Source organism: Merops nubicus, unplaced genomic scaffold (assembly GCF_000691845.1).
Source record: "Merops nubicus isolate BGI_N331 unplaced genomic scaffold, ASM69184v1 scaffold29639, whole genome shotgun sequence".
Classification (NCBI taxonomy): domain Eukaryota; kingdom Metazoa; phylum Chordata; class Aves; order Coraciiformes; family Meropidae; genus Merops; species Merops nubicus.
Genome location: NW_008632113.1, coordinates 108 through 24,839, shown reverse-complemented (window position 1 = coordinate 24,839; position 24,732 = coordinate 108). Strand labels below are relative to the sequence as shown.

Below are 24,732 nucleotides of genomic sequence, written 5' to 3'. Positions count from 1 at the left end.
ACATTAGCTTCTGAAATGACTTGAGGCCATATGGAAATTTTTATATTTAGTTGGATAAGTCTGAAGCATTTGTTTCTATTGTTTGTTACCATCTTTTAAAAAAATCAGAGAAAAATGCTGACTTTCTTGATTTGGGGGCTTTTGAAGCTTTATTGCTTATCTGTGACAATAATATAAAGCTTTTCAGAATTTTTTTTTTTAATAGTCTATAAAATAAACCACTTACAGTTTGTTTCTGGCTCTTTTTTTCATTCTTACTGTAGAACAGTGACTTAGAGATGAAGAGACGTATCTGTCTCAAATCACTGCAGAATTGCTAAGGCTATTTTAGTCAGCATTTAAATGCTTCAAATGATGGCTCTATCTATCACTCTTCCCCTTCAGTAATCCAGAGATCTTGATAGGGACAGCCCCACTTCTTATGATTCTGATTCAATTTCCTTTCTCCTATAATTTAATTCTATTATTCTTGCTGCCTATAACTTCCCTCTTTTCCTTGGATGGCTAAACTGTTTTACTACACACAGTTATCCCACAGCTCTCAAAGTATTTGGTTTTACTACCCTGGAAGCTTCCATCTTCCAAGTTACCTTTGAAACCCCCAAGAACAAGTAAAACCAAAAGGCTCTTCTAAGCTTTTAAGCTTTCTCTGTTGAGCAGAGCTTACCTTGTCTTGCAAGTATGATCCAAACTATAGGAAACAGTGGGAGAATGGGTAGACACTGGTAAGAATCATAAGAAAAAAATGTGATCCCAAGTAATTCAGGTTGAAAGGGACCTCAGGCAATCCCTAATCCATCCTCCTTACACTGGAGGAGGAAGGAGGGGACTAAAAAGCAATGTTTAGCATCTTCCTATTTTCTCCTGAGATCCTCTTGGTTTCTCTCCTCCCATGCCCTCTTAACCCCTTGTCTTCATTTCTGGCTTTTTCAAAACTGAGCATGGGAGGAGAGGAAGGATGTCCTGGTGCCGCCTCTCCAGCACAGGATGATGGGAAGGAGGGAAGAACCTCAGAGGCCAGCGTCAGGAAAGAGACGTGAAGGTGGAGGGGAGTGGAGTGAACAAAAGCGGTGCAGAAGGCAGCACTGGCGGCGTATAGAAATGTGCAAAAGGGGCACGGGGCAGAACTGGTAAAGGGACTGGAGGAAAAGCACAGACCACCTTAAATACCAGCATTGGTTAAGCTGCTGATACAGGTCGAGATAAGCAAGGGCAGGAAGAGTAGGGCTGCAATTTTCCAAGGCTAGTAAATGGATTGGGAGGCTTCTGCAGGTGTTTAAAAACTGCCTGAATTACCCAGTGTTCTGGCTTTCATTTAGGTGACGCTGTCTGACTCCAGAACTGGCACCTTTTGTCAAATGCCTTTCAGCCTCAGCCCTGGAGCATGGAAGAAGACTAGAATACATTTGGTGGGGTCACGTTTTTGTGCATTCCTCTTCATAGCAGCAGCAAATGAAGTTCACTGAAAACCACAGCTAGTCCTTGCTGCAGCTTTTTTAGACTCTTTTTGCACATTACTGTAGTGTTGCATGGGTAAAATTCTTTCCCTCCTTGCGTGAAATGTTTGCAAGGCAGAACAAATAGCTAGTGCTCTGCTTTGAGTCTGTGAGAGCACCTCCTCACACGACTGTAGAGGCAAGCTGTGAAAAGGAGATCAAAGTGGGGAGACTAGTAAGGAGTTTGCAGCAGATGTGTGCTCAGGGACCTGTAGGGTGCAGGCAATAAGGGGGGAACGAGCACTGCAGATCCAGAATGATCAAATTAACTGTCTTCTTTCCTTTGAGCTCTTCCTCTTTGAATGTTCTTAGCTATGACTTACTTTCTTCAAGTTTGTGCAGATTTTCACTTTACTTCAGAAGTGCTGTTATTCGAGTTCTGCTGGAACTAATCAGATGTCATCTCTTGTTTATTCTGAACAATGCTGAAAAATTCTTTTAGAGAGCTTTTTCTAATCCAACCTTGAAAATTGCTCCTATTTCCTGAGAGCACATCCTTTTTTTTTTTTTTATCTGAAAATAATTTTTCCTCTCCCATCTTTTTAATACATATTTGACATTTTATTTTCAGCTTTTTAATTCTAAAACCGCACACCATCGTCAATATTATGAATACCGAAGCAGGAGTCAGAGAATGGAAAATGTACAGGTCAGACACTAAAAACAGCTTCAGCAACAAAGGTTGATCTGAGACAGAAAAAAAGTGTTTAAAGTCCAGAGGGCTTTGCAATCAGACTGTAAGAATTTCAAAGTAGGTCAGACTGGCTGATGGTGTCACATTAAGCCTTGCTCTGAGACAATTTTAATAAGAACTCAGGGAAGTCCTTTTCCACTCCTTACATTCTTTTGAGACTAACAGAAAGGACAGGGCTGTCATTTGGAATAGAACTGGAATGTCTCAAAGATAATCCTGTGAGCCGGGTGACTGCTTATATGATAAAAACACTTCTCTGAATCAGAAAAGGTGGAAATATGTATTTGTGACTCAAAATACTGTGCCATTTCAGACTCATTAAAGTTGTTATGAGTCCTGACTGGTGGGTGACACTCAAGACGTCATTAAAAAGCATCTCAACTTGTAATGACTGTGATTTTGTGTTATATGATTGAAGCACATTTTAGAAGAAGGTATTAACGGCTTCGGTGGATGATATAAGCAGCATGAAAAAAGTGGAAGAGACAGTACTTTTGTTTAGCTGTCTCAAGCCGTGGATGCTGGAGTGTAGGAGCAAATCATGGGGAAGAGGGCTTTACACATGAATAGACTATACCCTGAAAAGCAGAAAACACAGCTTGCTTTGTTTGCCTAAAAAAAAAAAAAACAAAGCAAATGCCTTTAATACACAACAACATCAAAAGGCAAATGGCTTCTCCAATAGTTTACCTCCAGCTCACCCTTCAGCGACAACCTGCAATAGTGGATCACCTGCAAGGTGGTAGGTTTGCAGACATTGAAGCTTCATCTTGATAAATTTTTCAACTGGGTGAGTGCAAATGCCTGAGTCCCCTGTCTCTGCGTAAAACAGTGCGTTCAAAAGGGAACAGAATGCCATGAAAAGCACATCTGCTCAAGAGATCAGGTAATTTTTGCAATTTAGGTTATTTCTTAAGGAAGTACTTAAAAGCTAGAAGTTTGCAAAGTGCCAATGCACACTCAGTGTACTGACCTGGAAAAAGGTGGTGATGAAAGAATGAACGCTCTCCCTTCAAAGTTTAAAGCAACAAACAGTGTCATTCCAAAGGTAAAATCAGCAAGTGAAAGACTTCACCTCCCGCCACGTTACTTCTCACAACATTCTTCTTTAGCATACTGTCTCAGTTCAGTATCTCAAATATTTATTTGACTGATGGAAAAATACAAACCAGTGTTAACAAAAGAGTCTGGTGACATCCACATAGTACTCTTCTACTGAAGTATTTTTACCTGAAATTGATTTAAAGATACAACATTCATTCTTCCTAGGACAAGATGGCTGCCTGTGAGGTCAGGTGGAGTATCCCGATGCTCATACTCTGCCCTGTTTTCCTTCTACATTCTATGGGTGTAAATAAAGGCCCCATTCTATTTTTCATGCTTTCTTTTACTTTAGGGTAAGGTACTTTATTCAATACATACATAATTTAAGCAAGACAGTGAAACCTCTAGTAAGGAATATCTCAGGCAAGCAGCTTTTGTCTTAAGAATGCCCCTCGATGATTATAGACATTATCCCCTGAGGCTTTCAATACTGCATTGTTCAGCCTCTGCTAAAAGGCACCACTTATTAGTCAACACATTTTTCTGATAGATTTAACACTGTATATTCTGCACTGCATTTCAGAGAGAAAAAAAAAATCTGCATGAAAAAATAACTGAATTCCTTTATATCTGAAAACATTAACTCGCACAGGAACAATAGGAAACAGCTGCTGCTGTGTTCTATGACTCATTTGGCAGTAATATCATGTTTACAGATACCTGATGCAGAGCTCTACTCCAACATGGACAGAAAGCCTTCTTGATGAAAAATAATGATCGAATTAAAGTAAAAATAAATCCAGGATATAATGATTGATTGGTGAAAACACTAGACTTTTCTTGACAGTCTTCATTTGAAAAACAAACAAGTTTTTAACCAGGTATTTTATTCTGCTTGTCAGCATAGAAAAAAATGCTTCAAATAAATAGGCCTTTCTACAAGCTATTGAATGCTTTCCCTGGTGTCCAGATCTTTAAAACCAAAAACTGCTCATGATCAGGCATATGGAACAAGTACCTGGTCCTCAGTGAGCCACACTGAGCAGCTGTTCTTCTGGTTCAAACACTGTTTATGAGAATGACCCCGTGCCAAGTAAGTCCAAGTGTGTGTCTCTCCCAGCAGCCAGACAGGACTACTGGAGGAGAGCCTGCTTATTCCCCTCACAGTGGAGAAGCCAGAGAGGAAATGTTCTGCATCATCTAAATGTTATTTTGTAATACACTTTTGAAATGAGGATTTCAGCAATAAAGCCATGGCAGAAAGAAGTGTTGAGGGTGGAACAGCTCATGGGAGCTGTATCCTAACTTTGGGCAAGTGACACTGCTTACTGGTTGCATTTTTTTGAATCCTGCTTTCTCCCATGTTAGCTGTTCAATATCCCATAAATACCAATGGATGTCAAGCTCTGTTTGTCTTCTCGGCTGCCCAAGGGGCTTTTGTATTTTTGTTTGCATTGCTGCAAGGGATTTTTTTACATTCTGTGCAAGTGGATTTGAGTCTGCACCCCTCCTACTTACCCAGAAAGACATCTCAAATCTCTTAAATTACAGGGTGACAGAAAATAGATTTTGTGTAATTAACCTTATTTCGGGGATAGTGAAAATTTCATCTCTAAATAGCAAAAGATGGAAAAGTCACAATGCGTGTGCCAGCAGAACAGGGACCACAATAGTGTGAGAGACAAACAGAACCTTCCCTCCTCTCTTATTTGGACACAACAGGAGTCCCCATGTGCAAAGCAGATACATGGTTTCTCTTTGCTAACAAACAGGGTAGTATTTCCTCATGCTCTATTTCATTGTTTTTATGATGTATGAACTATGCTTCTATGATTAAACATATTCAAATATTAACTACAATTAAAAAGCATTTAAATACAATTAATGAGTGTACCAAGAGGAAAAACACAAAAAAAATAGCTGAAAGAAATGTAATAAACAATGAAAATCCGGGACAACAGCCTATGTAGAATATTGGAAGGTTCTCCCTGTCTAGAAGGTGAACTAGCCTAAACAGATTCTGGGGTTCACAGCTCAGGATTTTAAGCTAAGGATATGGACAAATTATCATGGTTGCTAGTGTTGTTATGAAATGTCATTCTTGTTGCTCACTTATGCTCTGCCTGCTACTGCCTCAGAGAAGTGGGGATGGCTCTGACTTACGACCTTCCCACTCAAAGCAATTCTCACATAACTTTGTTTCACCACTTTTTTTCTATGCCCGAAAACTGTATTTCTGAATCATAGTATGAGAAACTCCATTTGATAAAAAAAGATCCTAGTGCTTACAGCCCAAATTAGAGCCCAAAGTGCTAACCTGGTGACACATCTGAGAGGAGATTATTTTGGGAGAGTTTCGGTTGCCAAACAAAAGGGAAATTTTCTATTCCTTGCATATTAAGAAGATTACTTTGGCTTGCAAAGTTGTTCAGCTATTGGAATTAAGAAATAGACATAAATGAATATAAAATTATGGGTCAGCAAATATAGACCTTTACCTGTACTCTTAACTGGCTCAGAAGATGTCTTTTCCGTACAACTCTGTACACATAGCCTACATAAGTTTCATTTACTGAAGTTAATACCTATTACTGTACAACTTTCAATACAAAGTGTTATGTAAGTAAGTGGTACATGTTATTACGATGACATTATTATTTTCTGCTGCAAATAATATTTAACAAGCACAACACTACAATAATTTGTTCATGTTGGCTGAAATTAAATACTGAAACCAACTTCTGAAATAAACATTTTTAACGGACAGCTAGGATGCAAACAATAGAAATTGTCATTTGCACTGAAGTGTTTTAAAAACTTTACATTCTAATCTTTTTCATATATTGTCTACAAAAAGGTCAACGTTTAGAATCTGTATTTAAGTCAATGTTAACATCAGTAAACTTCAGTTTAAATTAATGCAAAGGATACACTCTGATAGAAAAGAAATTACTCATTTTACTAACTACTTCTAAAGTCTAAAAGTCTGAGAGTTTTTAAATGCTGTTCAATATTGTATGTGCAAAACCGTGTTTAGTGTCTTCGAGGGACTTTAAGTGGCCAGACATCTCTCATACCTTCTCTTCTCTCTGCATGCACTAAAGACACGAGGTCCCAGTGGTAACAACTGCTGGGAGTCTGTCACTCTTGTGCTTTCAAACAGCTGGTGTGGATATGTGAAATCTGCAGAACTGGAAGCAATAGCTGGAAAGCATCCTGAATGTAAGTAGCACTGTTGCAGCCCTAATGGGAGAGAAAACATGTGGGTCATCAGTACAGCTGACACGTACTGCAGGGACTACACTGTACTTCTTAAATACAACCCCCCTCCTTTTTTTCTTACATCTGAGTCATGCTGTATAGGCATATGTATTCACAGAAGATTTTAGAATCTGTAGATAACAAAAAATTATAAATTACAACAGCTTACAGCTAGCAAGGATAGCCTGAATCACTATATAAAAATCTAATTTCCCCTCAGTGTGAACTCTTGGACGGTTTTGTTTGTAATGTGAGTAGAATAAAATGCCAGTGTTCAGAAGGAGATCTGACTTTTTCAATACAAACCAGCTATTCCTTCCACCAACAGAACTAACTTTGAATTTGCTGTGGGTGGAAGAAGTGTCACTGAAATTAACAGTGTGAATTATTATAATGGTTTTAACACATAGTACTATTTTTGGATTTTCTAATACTGAACAGTGGAGCAACTTGTAATTCTCCATGAACTAATAGACATTTGTATACAAATATGAGATTTAAGAAGCATAAAATATCATATTCCATAGCTCTGGACTTTTCCCAGCTTGTTTGTTTGTTTGTTTGTTTTGTTTTTTGTTTTTCCTGCAGCTCAGAAAGATACATCAGCTGCAACAGCAAATCTACCTATGACAAAAGGAACTGTGTAGTAATCTTTGCTACAGCTCTAGTCAACTTACCATGATTTTCCTTAAAGTCATTGTTAATTCAGTGCAAAACTGCTTATTGTGAAACAGTATATTCCTTATTTTTAAGGTAACACAGCTATTAGATACAGAATGAAAATTTGTAATCATTACTATATATTTATTTATGTTTAGAGAGAAGTGTGATCTAATTAGGAGAGTTGAAAGAATTAGTGCTGCAGCTAGCACACATTTTGGTACTTCACGAGCGCATTATTCCCTCTTGGCCTCTTCTCAGTAAAACTGAGGTACATTTTACTCACTGGGCTTCTCCAATGAAAAATAGCTCATGGTGTCTAACAGAAGAGGTGACTCAAAGATCATGGTGTCTAATAATCACTCACGAACACTTTGGTGATGTCTGACACATGGCTGTCCACGTGCTGACCAAGCCTGCTGCTAGACTGTGAAACCTTGTAAAAATCTAAATGCCTGTGGGTGGGTAGCACTGAGACATACCTGCAACTTAAGTTGTAAAGAAAAGAATAGTCTGAAACTATCTGTGAATCAAAAGTAATTTGCAATATTTGAAGTAGGCAATGGAACAGTAAGAACAGACTTATTCCAGGCAACTTGCGAATCGGTTAGAAAAGGGCTGAGCAGCACATTGCAAATTGTCTGCTGTGCTCTGACCAATGCAGCAGCAGAACTCAAGAGCTGGCCAGACTCACTTCAGTCATACAGTCCTAAAGAATCCTCAGTAAATGCAGTATTGCTACTATAGTATTTGTGGGAGAGGCTGAACACAAAACCGAGAGGTTTATGAGCTAGCACTGAACAGCCGGAATGATATTGTCATTACTTTTGATGTAGTTCTTTCTTCAGGCATAAATGCTACTGTTTCATTTCAAAATCCTTTTACTAGAACATTTCCTAATGTGAAAAAAGTGAAGGCTTACCTCTAACAGCACACTGTTGATGATGGGGTTAAGAACCTCTGCCTTCATACGGCTCTATAAACCGGAAAATAGAATGGAATGCCAGGACAGAAAATACATTTAACAGAAATATATGGATATCCAAGAAGTGGTTTTATGAATTCTATAAAGGTCTTGCTTCACCTGGGTTCTTATTCAGACTGTTTATCACAGTATTCCCAATAACCGCATCTACATTTCATACACATTTCAGTAGACACTATGTGTTTCTGTCACTGAGTACAACGAACCAAGACGGGCTCAGGGTTTTACTTTTTCATTTAACCTCTGCCTTCATACGGCTCTATAAACCGGAAAATAGAATGGAATGCCAGGACAGAAAATACATTTAACAGAAATATATGGATATCCAAGAAGTGGTTTTATGAATTCTATAAAGGTCTTGCTTCACCTGGGTTCTTATTCAGACTGTTTATCACAGTATTCCCAATAACCGCATCTACATTTCATACACATTTCAGTAGACACTATGTGTTTCTGTCACTATGAACCAAGACGGGCCCAGAGTTTTACTGTTTCATTTATTTGTGTACTGGTTTCAAATTGCCTGGCTTCCTATGGATGTGAGCTTCATGTCATGACATTGTCTGTCTATCTGTCTGTCAGTGCTCTTTTCATCTCCCCCCAAAATACTTAACCCTTTCCTCACTTTCAAGGAAACAAGAAGAAAAAAAAAAAAACCCACAAAAGCAGAAGGAAAATGAAATTCAGAAGTTCCACAAATATCTGAGGTTAGGAGGAAATGAAATAGCCAGATTAGCTCCCCTACAGAAGGAAAAACAGGTGAAACTCCAAAGTGAAAGCAGTATATATTGAGCTGGTCAACACAGGCTGGCCAACAGACATAGCTCAGCGTGCATAGCATTTTTCTCAGCCACCAGATAGGAATAAAGACCGGTAGGATGAGACAGGTACACTACTGGAGGCTAGATAACCAAGATTTGTCAGCTCCTCTGCTTGCTAAAATGGCAAGTGTGTCCCTTCCTTTTTTTATTCTTACTGGTCTTTGCATTGTGTTTGTTTTTTAGAATGACAGGAACCTCCAGCTGGAGTTGCTTACTTTCAATACTAAGTGGCAGACTTATTTAGAACAAAGGAAAACAAAATAGTGATTAATTTAATTGAAGGATTTCCACTTATGACCTTATAGCTTTCAAATTACAGATTTAAAAAAACATGCAACACTTCAATTTTAGTTTAGAGAGAGATGGCAGAACAAAGGGAAGATGGTTAGAGACAAGAAGAGCAATTTTACTGCCAGTTACTAGAAAATCCATTATATAGTGCACTATTTAGTTGATTGTCAATAAACCAAAACAGATAGAGAGCAGTATCAATTAAAAACTATTGATTGCATGAATCAATAAGTTAAAGTTTGAAAGAAATCTTGCGTAGCAAGCAAGGCTGCTATTTCTGACTTCTGCATTACTGCTCACTCAGAAACGTCACCAGCAGGACAGACTATGTGAAACATCAGCCAGCACGACAACTAATGCCTGAATTATACAGCTACAGCTATAGGGATGGCATTGTGCTTGAAAAAAAGCACCAGTATCTTCTCTTCTAAGCCATTTCTCAGTTTGCCATGAGTTAATGCTCTTTGCAGGATACTGAGATGTGTTTGTGAACCTGGCTGCTGTTGGCAGGTTAAGGAGGAAGTCAAACCACTGGTATACACAGGAAGATTTTCTACAGTCCTGTGTGAGAGGTGCTCCTTACTTTCCTGCTCTTAGTGGTGAGCACAGGGCCCATATCTTCTTCCAAAAGCTTACAGGGATGTGATGGTACAGTAAGATCACCAGACTGCCCTACTAAAACTGTCTCCTAGAGTATTTTGGCAACGGGTAGTCAATTTCTTCTGTGTCCACACAAAAGTCCACAAAAACAATCTGGTCCTAAAAACTGAGTCAGTAAGAACAAAGTCTAATGCAATGCTTATTGAAAGCTTTAGTTTCCAATTTTCTGAGCTGGGCCAGCTTAATATTTCATGTGAGATTTATTTTTATACATCTGTGCATGTATTTATTGCAAGTGTCGCACAAAGATATGCTAAAATACAATCCCAGAATGCAAAATAAGCAGTTTCTCCATGAGTAATGGGAAGGAATGTAAATTATTCAGAATGAAAGCAACCCAGTAAATCATATTCTCTACAAATAACTCTGAAAAAACTTGCTCAGAGATGTGCTGGAAGAGCTCATGGGAGAACTAGGAAAATTTCCTTTGATGTAGATTCACATTTTCACGGAGTAATCAGGAAAGCCAGAGTTTGCTCTTCTCTGATGTTTACAGAACAATTTCAGCAAAAACACAATTTTTGCCTCTGGATCCTGCTAGAATGCTCAGATGTCAGTTGCCTTTGAAACACCTTGACAGGCAGGATACTATTTCTAGCAAAGATGTTCACAGATAAATGGATGTTCCTAAACAGAGTAGCTTGAGATACAAGACAGACTGATTTTTTTTTAAGATGAAGGACCAAACAGATTTTCTAATCTCCTAAACCTTTTGAAAACACAGTGGCCCCAGGCCAGGGGATTTAGCAAAGGCTAAGAAGGCAGCTTGTGAAACCCTCTTAAGGTACTGGAAGTGTTATCTGTTAATGACTTCTACACAAATGCATTCAAAAGGGATAGGCTGAGTGGGAGAAGAAAGTATCATTAAGTTGTTGGACTTGAGTATGAGAAGATAAGAAGTGTTGAGTGGTCATCATGAAAAAAAGGGAAATGGTGTCCAGGAGAGAGATTTTAGAAGGCAGGGCATGCACTGCAGGCTAACAAGGCTTATAAACTTTCTCTGCAACAGGGAATCTGCTGTAAAAATGTTCCGTGCTCTGGATCTCAGGAAGGAAGTGCCCTCTTTTCTGGTATCTCATGTAAAGCCACCAGACTTGGGTAATAATTTCTGATTCAGGAAGTGATCTATGTTTAAAAAAGCCCAAATGAAACAGAAAATGCTGTTATCTTACCCCAGCTGCTGTTAAAGAAACGGAAAACTTCGTTGATAAAGATGAAACTTCATTGCACATGGCACTTGTTAAACTGGTTTAAAAAAACAGAGAGACAAATATAAAAATATATCCTTGTCCTGTCAACAAATAAAAACCCTATGATCTTGTCCCAGGTGCAAACTTAAATCTTGGATGTCAAGAATGTTCTTAATGCAATTCTACTTCTAGTATTTAAAAAAAAAATATTTTGGAGCACACTTTGTTCACTATATAGTTTTTATATTCCTCCACTGAAAAATTCAGTGCTGACTACAGCAGCAAAATGATGTCATGTAGGTTCATCATTAACCTTTTTTGATAGGGCAACGTTTCAATTTCTTAAATTCTAAACTTCTAGTTTAACTATTGTTTTTCTAATGATTGCAGCAACACAGCTATAAGTACTGTGGGAAATAAATTTTAATGAAAGCGGCAAGAAGTTTCCTATTTAGGCAATAAAACATCTACTGTGTACTAAAAGAGGAACTACCCTTGTGGTTAAAAGAAGAGAACAAGGACATCTAGTTCTGTTCCTAGATCTTTCACCGTTTTGCTGAACATTCACATGTGCCTCATACAGAACGACATTCTGCAAGGTGCACCATATACCTTAGCTGATAAATAGTTGTTAAGAAGTCTAATATTTGTTCAAGCACTTTGTTTTAGACTGAAGTATTCCTATGGATTTTGCTATTGCTGCTAGCATTCCTGAGGATAAACACTTGGACACTTTACTTACTTAGGACTCGAGTACTTACAACATCTTAACGTCAAAACTCACTGATACCGGTAGAACTGATCAGTATAAAGAGCTTGAGATCTGAACTTTGAGTCCCACTAGATAAATTGGCTTCTTGAATTTATGTGTGTTTTGTCATGGTGTACTACAAAGTTGCTGACAAATGTGGTCTTATTGTTTAGAAATACAGATTGATTTTTGTATATTTTTGGCAGACAAACACTAGATAATGAAACACTAGATAATGACATTACTGGCAGGTAACAGGAGTGCATCATGCACTCTAAACCCAAATACTAGATATGTTAGTACAGTAACTTTTGCAGAGAGAATAGAAAATGCAACCCAAATTAGCACGGTACATTCACTTGCTGGAGCAGGAACAACTCTGAGCCAGTGAATAAGTCCTGTTCCAGTTAGCCATGTCAAAAAATGAGAGGTAGCCATTGTACCTTTATTAGATGAGAAAATATAGCACCAGGACCTCTAAAGCCAATGCTGTTTGTTGATCCACGAACCTACTGTGCCTTCAAGTGCCAACAGGTGAACAGAACTTCATGAGTTTTAAGCAAATGTCAAACGTATGTTCGTATATGAAGTGCATAATACTCACTTTGTCAATACTTTTGCTTGATCTTGAGCTGTTTTTTCTACATCCTGCCCATGTAGAATTAATTCTGCTACTTTATGAAGTTGTTCAATACAACGAGCAGTTACCTCAGCCAGACTTTCAATGGACAGCATGTACATTTCCTTAAATTAAAAACAGGGAATAATATAATCAATAATAACAACACTGATAAATATACAACTAGATATGTACATACAAAAGAGTTTGAAACAAAGGAGCCCTACCCACCCCATCTGGGAAATGCCTCCACATACACAGTGAAGTAATATCAGCCATAATGTCACCCTCACAAACAACACTGGAAAATTAAATAGCCACAGATTAGAAAATACAGACCTTATACTCATCCTGTAAAATTAGTAAGAACAACTCTACCGTGTATTTGGATGGGAACTAGGTCAGGCTCTTGGATTTTCCAACACAGCACTTTTAAACCTAGTCCTAATGAATAAAGATCCTTTAACTCTAGAGTAAGCCGTAATTACTTTCATATGGAGCCAAAAGTATCGAGACATCCCTCAGATGAATCTCCAGAGTAGAAATGGATAATACTTCCAATAAAAAAGTGGCTTTTATCAGCAATGATAAAAAATTCTGCCTAGCAGTAGCAGCTGATGCCAGCCAGAAACCTGCAACTGCACAGAAATCTGTAATAAATCAGTAATTAGTGTAACCCTGTCTCCTTTTTTGACCTTTTGTGTAAGGCAACATGACAAATATTTTATTAGAATTAATTCAGAAAATCTTGGCAAAGACACTAACTGTAAAATATTGAATCACGGTTAACCTCATCAACAAGAGGGGTTGTGTAAATGGACAAAAAACTTTTAGCCTTAAGAGCTATCTTCCATGAAAAGGTTGAACAACTTGTAAATTGGCTAAATATTTCTGTTGTGTCTGTGATTTACACTATGTAAGAGTTTAAACAGGGAATTATTTGCCTGTATTGTCACTGGGAGAAAAAGATGCCAAGGAATGTTGAGAGATGACTGTCAGTGTGCTGTTGACACCACACCAGAGAATCCCTCAGCTCGCTGTATGTCGTGTAAACACGTGCAGCACACAAAAACATAGAAAAAATAAAAACAGTGTGATACTTTGATATTTACTTGTAGGAACAGACTAGCAGTAAAAATATTTATGTATGTGTCCTATTGGGTCGACAGTGAATAGTTAGATATATATTTATTAATTACTTCCACGAGTTTAAAAAACAAGGACAATATATAAAACCAATACACAAAGATAAAGACATAATTTTATCAAAGTATGACAATTTGCTTAATGAAACATCCACCAAAAGCTATTTTACCTCCACAGTTTTTTTTTTATCTACTTCTGTTTTATCACTATCAATTTTTTCTTCTTTTTCAGAAGTCTTTTCTTCACCAGGTTCTCCAGCTTTTTCTTTTAGCTTCTCTTCTGTGTCTCCTGGGGTGGAAAAATTTGCTTCTTCCAGCCATTCATGAGCCTTTTTCCTAGCCTGCCAAACAAAAAACCCAATCCCAAAGTTCAGTTCAAACAGGGAATATCCAATGTTTCTGAACATTAATTAACAATACATTTAATTGCTTCCTTTATACATTCAGAAATTTAAACATATCAAGCCTCTGGATGGCAATTAGTTAAGTGTATATTTAAGAAACTATGGGGAGAAGCATTTTTGACTGCAGAAAGATGGATCAGCCCAAGATAATTTCTCTATGGGTATGATATTCCTTAACCAATACATAGAATTGGCATTAATATCAAAGTTACTAATATCTCAGCTTAAAGAGGCATCTTTCAAAGGAATTTACATAGAAATAATTTTCCCAAATAAAAAAATAACAAGGTGGTATAAAAAAAGGGGAAAAAATGGAGATATAAGAGACATGTACAAAACTTTTAAATGAAAAATAAACAGAAAATCACTGTATCTTCAGCTGCCTTTCCAGGTGTGAAAGTAGATCAAAGTGGAAAAGCCTTCAAGTTTTATACAACTTCAGACTAATGTTATGGTTAGTAGGAAATTTATGATGTTAAAAACACGAAGTCAACTAAAATATGTTCAGACCTAAACCTAAGCTAGTTATCCATATTCTACTATGTTGCTAGAGAGAGAAACATTCATCTGAGCCTAAGATCAGCAGGTGAATCACCTTTAAACGGGCCTGATCGTACAAATGTGACTTAGTGATGTGACTAGCTTCTAGCCGTCTAACTTTTAGATGACTGAAGCTAGATGAGATAAATCCAAGACTCTGCTTCTAGCTAAGGTCTGGAGAAGTACCTCAGAAAAAGAAACATAATGAGCAAGAAAAATAATTCTGACTCTGACCTTTGTTCCCCATACAGAAGACCAAATCTGCTGTGCTCATGAGCTCTGCTCTGCTGAGACATTCCCCAGTTCAAGGCTGTCTTAACATGGCCCATTGTGCTAGCTCGCTACTGCAACTGCACTGCCTTATTAATCTCACTCCTTCTACCAAAGCTTTTCTCTATTCATCATTTTACTCCTGTACTTTGCTTTCTGAACTGTCTAAGCTGAGCTAGGGACTGCTCTGTGTCAGACTTCAAAACAAAGCCTCTTTGTCCAAGAAACAGGGCAGCTCACTAACAGGTGCCAACCTTATTAAGTTTGTCAGGAGTAGCAGCAACGTGCAATTCAAACAGCAGTTCAGTGAGCATGCTGACAAACTCTTCTCCCATATCTGCTGCAAGAAAAAACAAGACAATTTTTATTAGGGTGTTATCACTGTAATATGTTACATGATATACATTCAGTCGTATAGTTTCCCCAAGCACTCTAGCACTTGAAAAATGGTGACAGTGACACAAGAAAGCAATGTGTGGGTGTCTGTTTGCCCAAATAAAGAGAAGAACAAGCAACAGGGATACTTGTATGACCAGATACGCTAGCTTGACACTTTAACTACTCCTTCCACCCCATTCTAACTTCTACTAAGTTTCACAAAAGCAGGTAAGAGGAGAAGAAACTGCATGATCCCTAGTTATCTGATGAAAATACCTGACCTACAAAATAATGAAAGAAGAAATACTGACTTATTTCTTCAAACCAAGGCACAAAAACTGCACCAAGGCCAGATACAAATAAATTTCAGAGGAAACATATTGGAAAATATGTTCTCTATTGCTGTGTCTGTAAACCACAGCTAGGAGATGTGTTTTCTTTCTATTTTAAAATTGAACTTTGCTTAAATGAAGACTGTTTTCTGTTCTCCTTTGGAGTAATAAGCCTTAAAGAATCAGCATTTTTATTTCACAAGATTTATGAGCAAAGCTAAGTATTGTAAGTTTTCAAACTTTATTATATATATTTCTTTGACTACTCACAGTTGCCATACTCTATCATGCTCTACGTTCCTAAAAGTTGGTATTTTGGTTGGTTCTCTTCATGTGCACTTACTGAGTTTGGAATTTTCATTAACATTTCCTGGCAGAATAAACCAAATCAGTTTTTTTTTTTAGTCTGATGATGCTAAAAGGTCAAAGTCTCCAAACTGAGTCTGATAAAAGTCCAGCTACTTCAAAAACTAATTTCTTATCTTGATGCATTACCACTTTTTTAATTAACTTACTAGGTAGGGCCAGTTTTTCCATTTTTAAGCAAATTTTCAGTATCAGAGGGCCATTAGTCTCTAATGACTTTGGGGATTTTGGTAGAACTGCTTACAGTCTGCAGTACCTTGCAACATGTGGAGAAGTGGTGGCATCTAACACTTAGATTATGCTCTCTTGAAGCAAAGGATATCTGACATTTGCTTCTAAAGATTGTGCCTGTCTTTGGTGCCATAAAATAAATCAGTATTTAGCACAAAAATATCTTCACCTGCAATGACAAAGAGACTGAGCTCTCAGGCTCTTCGTCCCTTTAACAGCAGGGGAACAGGTCAAGGAGACTGGATTCTGACAGGCTTAAAAGACGCACCGAGTTCATTTCATCACTGCCCTTACCAGTACATTTTGGCAATTGGATTTCCAGGTTTTGCGATACAGCACCTCTTGCATACACTGAATTCACTTGTTTTCAATAAAACAATGCCAAATTGTTTTATAAACTGCAGCATCCTGAAAACTGATAAGTAGTTCACTGAATAAATGCAAAATTACCAAAATTGTCAATATTCATATTCAATTCAATGCTCACTTTAGTTACTGCCTCCCCTAACCTCAAATATTAAATTTTTGGTGTTAATGGCTTTGAAAATGTAGGTAAAGCTACTTTCTCAGCTAATCTCCTCTCATTATTTCATAAATAACTGAAAGGAAGAGGAGCTGCAGTGAAAAATATACGACAGGGTTGCATAATCAAAGTGAGAGGAAACGTTAGAGAGAAGGGTATACATCTGGCTTTCTCCCACTTGAATGCAAAGTACTGGTTCCCCTCCCTGCTAGGCTTTTTTTTTTTTTTTTTCTGAATACTTACATCACTGACAAGTGACACCTTATAAATAACATGACTTCCAGGATAACAAAGTGGCAACAAATTAGCAGTAAATGGCAATTAACTTGCTTTCACCTACTGCTCAGTGGCTAGATAAGATGTAACATTTAAAAACACTGTTAGTTAACCTCTGTCTTTTGCAAGGGGTTGCTTCCTTACATACAGGGAAAAAGCCACAAGTTTTACTGAGCTAGGAAGCACAGATGAAAGTCCTATTGAAAGTAAGTTAGTTGTAGTTTAAAACTGTTTAGCAAGCAGGATTAAAATTCCTGTTTTAAAACTAAAATTCCTCAAAATTCCTCCACAGAATTTAACAGTGCCTGCTACCTTTTGCTAGATTAGCTATCTTAAGTAAAAATACATAATTCTGTACAAAAAAAACCCACTATCAACAGCACATGGCTTACTGACTTGATCTTCCAAGTGTAAAACCTATTAATGTGGTTAACAGGACCTTAATTTTATTAACTCCCTTGAGCTAAGGACACAAACTAGAAGGAAACCTCTTCACAGCAAGACATGAACTGCATTTTATCCTGATCAACAAACGTGTCGTTACACTTCACTGTCTTTTATCTATACTGGATGCCAAACAATGTTTAAAATTTTTGGTAACATTAAACAGAGACTATTTTCTTACTGTAAATATAAATTATGCCACAGAAATATGCTTAAGTTCCATACAAGTCCTTTCAGGTAAACAATGCCAGTTTTAAAAAAAAACCTAAACCAAACAACTCAAACCTAGACCCTCATCGATAACCCCTTGGTCTGAAAAGCTAAACTTATTTGTAAAATATGACCAGAATACTATGTAGTCAATAGTGAGTCACTGGAATCCAATTTAAATTAGGTAAAGATTGGCAACCTAAAGTACCAATGAAACATTAAACTGTCGGATAGAACTGTGCTCCATGAAGGGAAATAAAGATAACACGTTTTTTGTGACTGGAAAAGGCACCCAGACTAGGACACTATCTAGAAGGAAGGTGTGAAAGCACCATACAGTGTTAAGAGCACTATCAGTGTGGTGTTGCATGCACAGCAATTGTGGGTGAGGCTGAAGGAGGAAGTAAAGGCCGCATGTCCCAGGTTAAGAACCTGTAGGCTCAGCCCTAACAGAAAGCTAATTTGAGAAGTGATTCATCTTTCTATTCTTTTGGTGTCTTCCAGTGGAACTAAAATCTATCCAGCTTCATACTAAGAAATCACACCTATCTGTAGTTCAAGTACTAATAAATCTTCAGTCTGATTTCACTGAAGGAACGTGAGTCATCCTGAATTGCAGCCCAGAGTAACACCCATTCAGCAGCAAGGTGCAGAGACCACGTGTGTGGTTACTATTTCTGCTGTCACAGAGAGGAGGATGTTTAGTTGCTGACTGGTTTGCTTTTGCAGGGGAAAGCTTGCAGCACACTCTGATTTGGTCAGGTTTTTTTAAGGTGCTCATTGACTTGGCCCCAGCTTATTTAAAGGGCCGGTTAATGTTTCCAGAGTTGTGATCAGCAGCTGTGCTTTACTGAAAAAACAGAACTTCTGACCACCAGAGAAAGCATCACTTTGTGCAAGAAACAGAACTTTTCCTGGGGGCTGGTTTCAAAGAAAGAAACTATTTCCTACAGAAATTAAGGAACAACAGACATCATTCATGAATCCTCACTCTTAAGCAGGGGATACTTTCTTGACTATTTCTCACAACCCCACAGAGGACTGTGGGGTTTTAAAGAGTAACAAGGGAAAAAAAAAAAAAACAGCACAAAACCATTCTAAGACTTTACCCTGAGCACTTGCTGTCCTCCCTGAGAAGAAGCAATAAGCTCCCTGTGAAAGTCACCAGTCATACTGAGTAAGCAATGCTGGAAGGAACAGTCTGAGCAGAAAAGACTTTCCAGTTAGAATGTGTGGATATTAACACAGCTTTTCTAACTTTTCTGAAGGCTAGAGAAAGCATCACCATCTTGCAAAATGTTGGTTTTATGGGCAAAGCACCCCTAAGAAGATCAAGGGGATATGGAAGAAATATCTTTTTATGTCTCTGTGTTGCATGTGTTGTAGGTTCCAGCTGACTGGTGGTTAGCAAATGTGATACCTATTTACAAGAAGGGCATGAAGGAGGACTGAGGGAAATGCTAAACAGAAAAGCATTGCAAAACACTCAAAAACTTTCAGATTATGCAACTTCATAAACAGATCCTGTAGGAAAACCTCTGTTACCCAAAAGGTTATTATTTTTTCTTCTTATTTTTGTTTTGCTTTTACCAATGCAAAAGTGAATATAAGTAATAGAATACTTTCTTATATTATATTTTCTATATCTCACACTCTATTACAAAATAAATTCCTAATTAAGCATTGAACAGCTTCCAGAACTTTTAGAGTATTAATTTTAGTGACCACCTTATAAAAAATATTAGGATACCAGAAATTACAGTTGGGATTGTAATTTTTTTTAATTACTACATACAGAAGTAATAATTATTCATACGGTTAAGTCTCCATATTCCTAATTACCTTTTTGTTCCTGCACCACTTCATCATCTGATTCCTTCGGAACAAAAATCTCTTTTATAGCAATTAAATCATTTTTCACAGTCTCCAACTGCTCCCCATCAAGTGTTGCTAAATATGACTGAATCTGTAAAAGAAAGGACAGTAAGCATTCCTAACCAAAACAGAGCATTTCCAAAATCCTAATTTGGAGCCCCATACCGAAATAGGCTATGGAATTGAAACTTCATTATGCTCAAATCTTGTCTCTAACCTTCCAGTGTAGACACATTTTTAGTTCTTATCAACAAAACATGCTGAGTATCACAAAAATTGCACCAGCCTTGCAAGATTATCAGTTCTCTAACTTCTCCAAGAACATTAGTTTCGAATTATGAACCTATGGTTTAATTGCAAACTGTAATAAGCATTTTGGGATTGCTTGGATGAGGACAGCAGGCAAAAACAGCACAGGCACATTTCGTAGTCTGAGCACTCACAGGAAGAGTTGGAAAGAAAAGCCTGTTTCTCCTCCTTCAAAATACAACCAAAATTACTGACAGTCTACCAGTCTACCTGTTCTGAATAACGTATTGACAGGTCTTTGCATGTCTCAGGTACCTGCAAGTCCCTGCATATCTCATAGGGTGGCATGCCTAAAAGGGATGGAAAGAGATTCTTTCACTCATTGTTTGTTTGCATTACAATTATTAATTATTGTTAATCCCACGGTCCTGCTCTCTGCCTGTGGGAGCCAAGAGGAATGCCTCTTCTCCTCATGACACAAAATTTCACTTCTAGGTTTCTTTCAAGGTTTTTTTTTAAAGATTGTTTGACTTATGTGCAGGCTGGCTCAGTGAGAGTGGAGAAAGTTGTTCCTCCTTGATGTGCCTAGGGAGACACAACTCAGGTTGTGAAGGACTACCTAAGACTTTTTTGTCCCTCTCTCTAAGCATTGTCCATTTCATAGGATTAGCTAGGAAAATTTCTAATGCAAATGTTTAAAATAAAAGTTTAAAAATATTTTTAGATCCCTGCTATTAGAATCACATAGGTCATTAACAATGCCTTCAGTCTCCCTTGCACTCCTCCTGTGGCTTTTGGGCTGTTCATATAGGTCTCAAACTTACAGCACTCTGTATGTGTATGGTAATTGGAATATTTACCAGGGAATTGGACTTGTTGACCCACACAGTTGGATTCAGTCCCACTGGAGTGAGTAGGACTAGGAACAAGAGGTTATCTAGGACATAATATGAAGCACATCAGAAAACCTGCACGAGTCTTACTTACCCCATGGTACCTTGCAGTAAAATAATAGTATTGACATGTACAATTAACCTGAACTAGTTCTCCATTTACCTCTTTTCTGTTTTGTGGTGGGTTTTTTTATAATTTTTCATTTAGATGTGATTGCAAAAAAATAAAACCAACACGGACAGTATGTATCTAGCTGTTATTAATTTAAGCTTATTTTATTTGTGAGAGCAAATAAAACATTTTTAAAATAAGTTGGCTATATTACATTAAAAATAACCCTGATGGCAAGGAGTGCTAATTACAAAAACAAAAAAGAAAACTTTTATTGTAAGAAATTTACTCAGAAAAACTGCTTCAGTACAGAATATCACTGCTGGGAATCTAAAATCTCTATTAATCAACTGTCAGAGATCTACTGATCTACTAGCAGAGTCAAGTTGGCAGCTGAAATTTAAAAATGTATTTATCATTTAGACCTTAATACTATTAGTGTGTTCTTCAGAGAGATATTTCTATACTTCCAGTAATAATAACCTGGGGTAGTTTTATGTAACTTTAAAAACTAACACAATAAAGAAGGCTTAGAAAATTAATAAGTAATCTGGACTTCATTTTAATTCACTAGCCTGCAGGTGTAATAGGTCTGAAATTCCTTAACAAAAGTACCATTGCCTGATACAAAGCCGAAAGATTTCAACCCCTTTGCAAATTCTGAAAAGAAATCTGCATAGTGTCACAAGCTTAAAAATACACACTCTGTATGGTACTAACAAAAACAGTCAGAAATATTCAGCAATAACTTCAGTTATGAAGTTGTTTGGTTTAAGTTAATCTTGGAGTTAAATCCTAGGCATATTGAGATTGATTTCCTGAAGCCAAGGACTGGCCCGTGGGACCAACCCAGCTCTCTCTGAAGTTGATGGAAAACTTGGTGTTCATTCCACACACACCTGCAGAGTGAAATTAATGTAAAGATCAATTTTTTACCAACTATTTTGATTTATGCTGTCTGCATACTGTACCTGAGCTTCGCTTTCATTTGACAGGATTTCCAGAGCTTCAAGATGAGACAAACCTTGGAATTCATCAAAAAGCAGTCCATAGTGTGCTGTTCTTTCAACTGTAACTTGCTGGGCCCGCCTCTGTTTCTCTTTTTCTTTAGCTTCTCGCAACAGCTGCAAAAATACACATCGTTCCTGTTGGTTTATTGGTAGTGCTGTAGGTATGACAGATTTTATTACTTTCTGCTTCTGCATGTCTAGGAAGTAGTAATAAAATTTGGGACTATATCATACCTGCAGAGATGAAATTTTAGAGCTAAAACATCTAACTTCTTTTTTTGATAAACTTCTCCAATAAAATATTTAACTAGTATTCTAAGTGTGGTTTTCCCAATGGTAATTGCTAACCATCTTTTTTAAAAAACAATGAACAAACAAATAATGTTGCTTATGTTCTCAAAAGCAATGTCAGCTATGGATATAAATTTAGCCACCAATTACAATGAAAGAAAAATAAAAAGGAGTGTATCATACACAGCCTTAAAAAGTCAAGCAATCTATTCCACAAACGACACAATGGGAAGAATATTATTTTCAGGACCTTTCTACCTGCTTGAATAAATAATGCATGTACATAAATATTTCCTATAAAATATTTTTATCAGATACTGAAGTCAGTTTTATGTGACAGCAGGACTGACAAAAGAGATTGGCCTAATAAGGTATGACTTCTACCAAAGATGGGGCAGAACCACACTCCATATACTTGGTGATATTTTGGAGTGTTCTTATACACTTCTATTAGTTTATAAGGATAGAATAGCATATAGAATAGGATCTTCTCTTCCTTTTATTTGCAGGAAGGAATGGCCTCTTGTATTTGCCACTGTACAGCTGGTAAATACATATGAACTGCATCTTAAGTCATACGTAAGCCTCCAAATGTGAATTCTCACCTTAATATACTGCATCATTCAAAATCTTTATGATATTGCCTCCAGTTATTCATTTATTACAAAAGACTTATGATGGCAGACTTTCAGTCTCCACCTTCAAAAGATCACTCACAAAGTTTTATGTACAAATTACTGAAAAGGAAGCATTGTGTTATATGACCAGGGAGAAAGGATTTATGTCACTTTCTGCCTCAGATCTGATGTAAGAATTCATGCATATTGTTCAGGGAGGAATTCTCAAAAGCTCTTTTTAAACCTGTGGGCCTTAACAAGGGTTACTTGCCTTTGGCCTTCTACAGCAGTACCAGTCTGTTCACACAATACAAACGCTAAAATGAAGAACACATTACTCCTCTCTAGAAGGAAATAAATATAGTAAAATTAAAGGTGTTTTCAAGGTCTGTTGATTTTCACAGTCTCTCTCATCTCAGTGTTTGGAGAGCTAAAATAATGTCGTACAAACAGTACTTCTGGCTTTGTCATGTCTGAACTTTTAAACGTGAGTCACAACTGTGCAAGGCTACCATTAGTTCAGGCAGACATTAAGATATAACTTTTCACAGCTTTAATTCCTCATAAACTAACTTGAATTCCTAACAAAACATATGTCATATTCCAGTATGACTCAATTCCAAGGAAAGTAGTACGGTGATGTTTATGCTGAAAGATACCTGCCTGTGGCTATTACAAAAACACTTACCATTTGACTCTGCCTCCAGAGTGCAATCATCTATCACGACATATACTATCTTTTTAAAATTGTTATTGCACATGTGATTATGCAGAAAAGATGACTTTACATTAGCTTTTGTGGTTCTGTTATCTTTTGTTTTTCTAAAGAAAAAGAAAGTGGAGCAAACATAAAGCATAATATCTATGTCCATAAGCCTAGTCAATATCTACTGCAATAAATAAGGCTTCTCCCTGAGGCATCTTAAATTCTGGAAAAAGAATCTGAAACTGCATTGGCAGGTCTGTATGTAAATAAATCCAACCTGAGAAAGAGAAACTGTTCTTGCCATCAGTGTTTTGGTTCTCTTAAATCCCGGATCACTTTCTGCAAGGACATTCATGGTTGTCTTCCCAATAAATTCCAAAGCATCTAAGCCTCCAGATAATACAGTTTTCCCCTGTATAAAACAATGCAGTGTGGTTATTTTCTTTCAACTTTATGCTGCTTATCAACTATAAAGAGTATTGGTTTTGCTGACACTGTCTTTGAACACTCAGGTCCCTCGATTTTCTATGCTTTAACTAACAATAGGATTGATACATTTATAAAATTGTTACTTTCTTCGACTATATTTTCAAAATGAAAAAGATTAGCTATACATATATTTCTAGTTAATTAAAAGGCTTACACTGGAGGAAATCTATCACCTCTTGCCAATAAAAATTTATGAATAATACCACTTTCATTTAATCCAAAGTGGCATCTAGTCCATGGGAACATAATTTAGATATGAATAATGAGGAGCCAAAGTCCATCACGAGCAGGATGACCCTGCCTTAGCTAGTGGATTTCTAAAATTTTGACATTTGTGATGACTCTGGAACTGTCTATCAAAATACAGTTGTTTTTCCCATGTCTTTGTATTAGCATTAGAACTCACCAATTTTCAACTACACTGAAGAAAAATTTTCACTGGCTAAAGATTTCCACTTCAATCTGGTTTGTTTATCTGTCAGATACTCAAATGCTGGTGTAACCTGCTATACAATGTAAAATCCTACCAAAATCTCTTATGGCATTGCAGGCAACTTACCGAGACATTAAGTTATTCTTTTTATTTGGTGACATTCATCACTGGTAGAGTAGTCTCTCTGGGTTTGCTTGAGAGCACACGTCTCTTAGTTGCAAATCTTATACAATGCTTGGGTAAGCTCACTGGTGTCCAGCTTTTATAAGCTCTATGGTGCTCCAGGTTCTGCAGCAACATTCTTAGGAAATCTATAGAAATTATCCTCTTTTCCCAAAATCTTTGGTATTACAGTGATCAGGCCTCTGAGCGGATATGCACTTAAAAGAGAATTGCCACTTTGCTCAATGGGGAGTTAGTCTTCTGTGCATTTTTAGCTGATGCTTAAAGACCCTTATAATTTCAA

The 24,732-nt window shown here is 37.2% G+C and overlaps 1 protein-coding gene across 1 annotated transcript; it reads right to left on the bottom strand.

Moving 5' to 3' along the window:
- Positions 1 to 6,375: 6,375 nt before the first annotated feature.
- Positions 6,376 to 23,756, bottom strand: FAM114A1 (family with sequence similarity 114, member A1; the record flags this gene model as incomplete). The annotated part of the gene is made up of 9 exons (XM_008947845.1): positions 6,376 to 6,477; positions 8,078 to 8,131; positions 11,085 to 11,157; positions 12,458 to 12,597; positions 13,788 to 13,958; positions 15,086 to 15,171; positions 19,434 to 19,557; positions 21,692 to 21,844; positions 23,622 to 23,756. Coding segments are annotated over 9 exons (1,038 nt in total), but the record flags the coding sequence as incomplete, so codon positions are not given.
- Between the last annotated feature and the right edge of the window lie 976 nt (positions 23,757 to 24,732).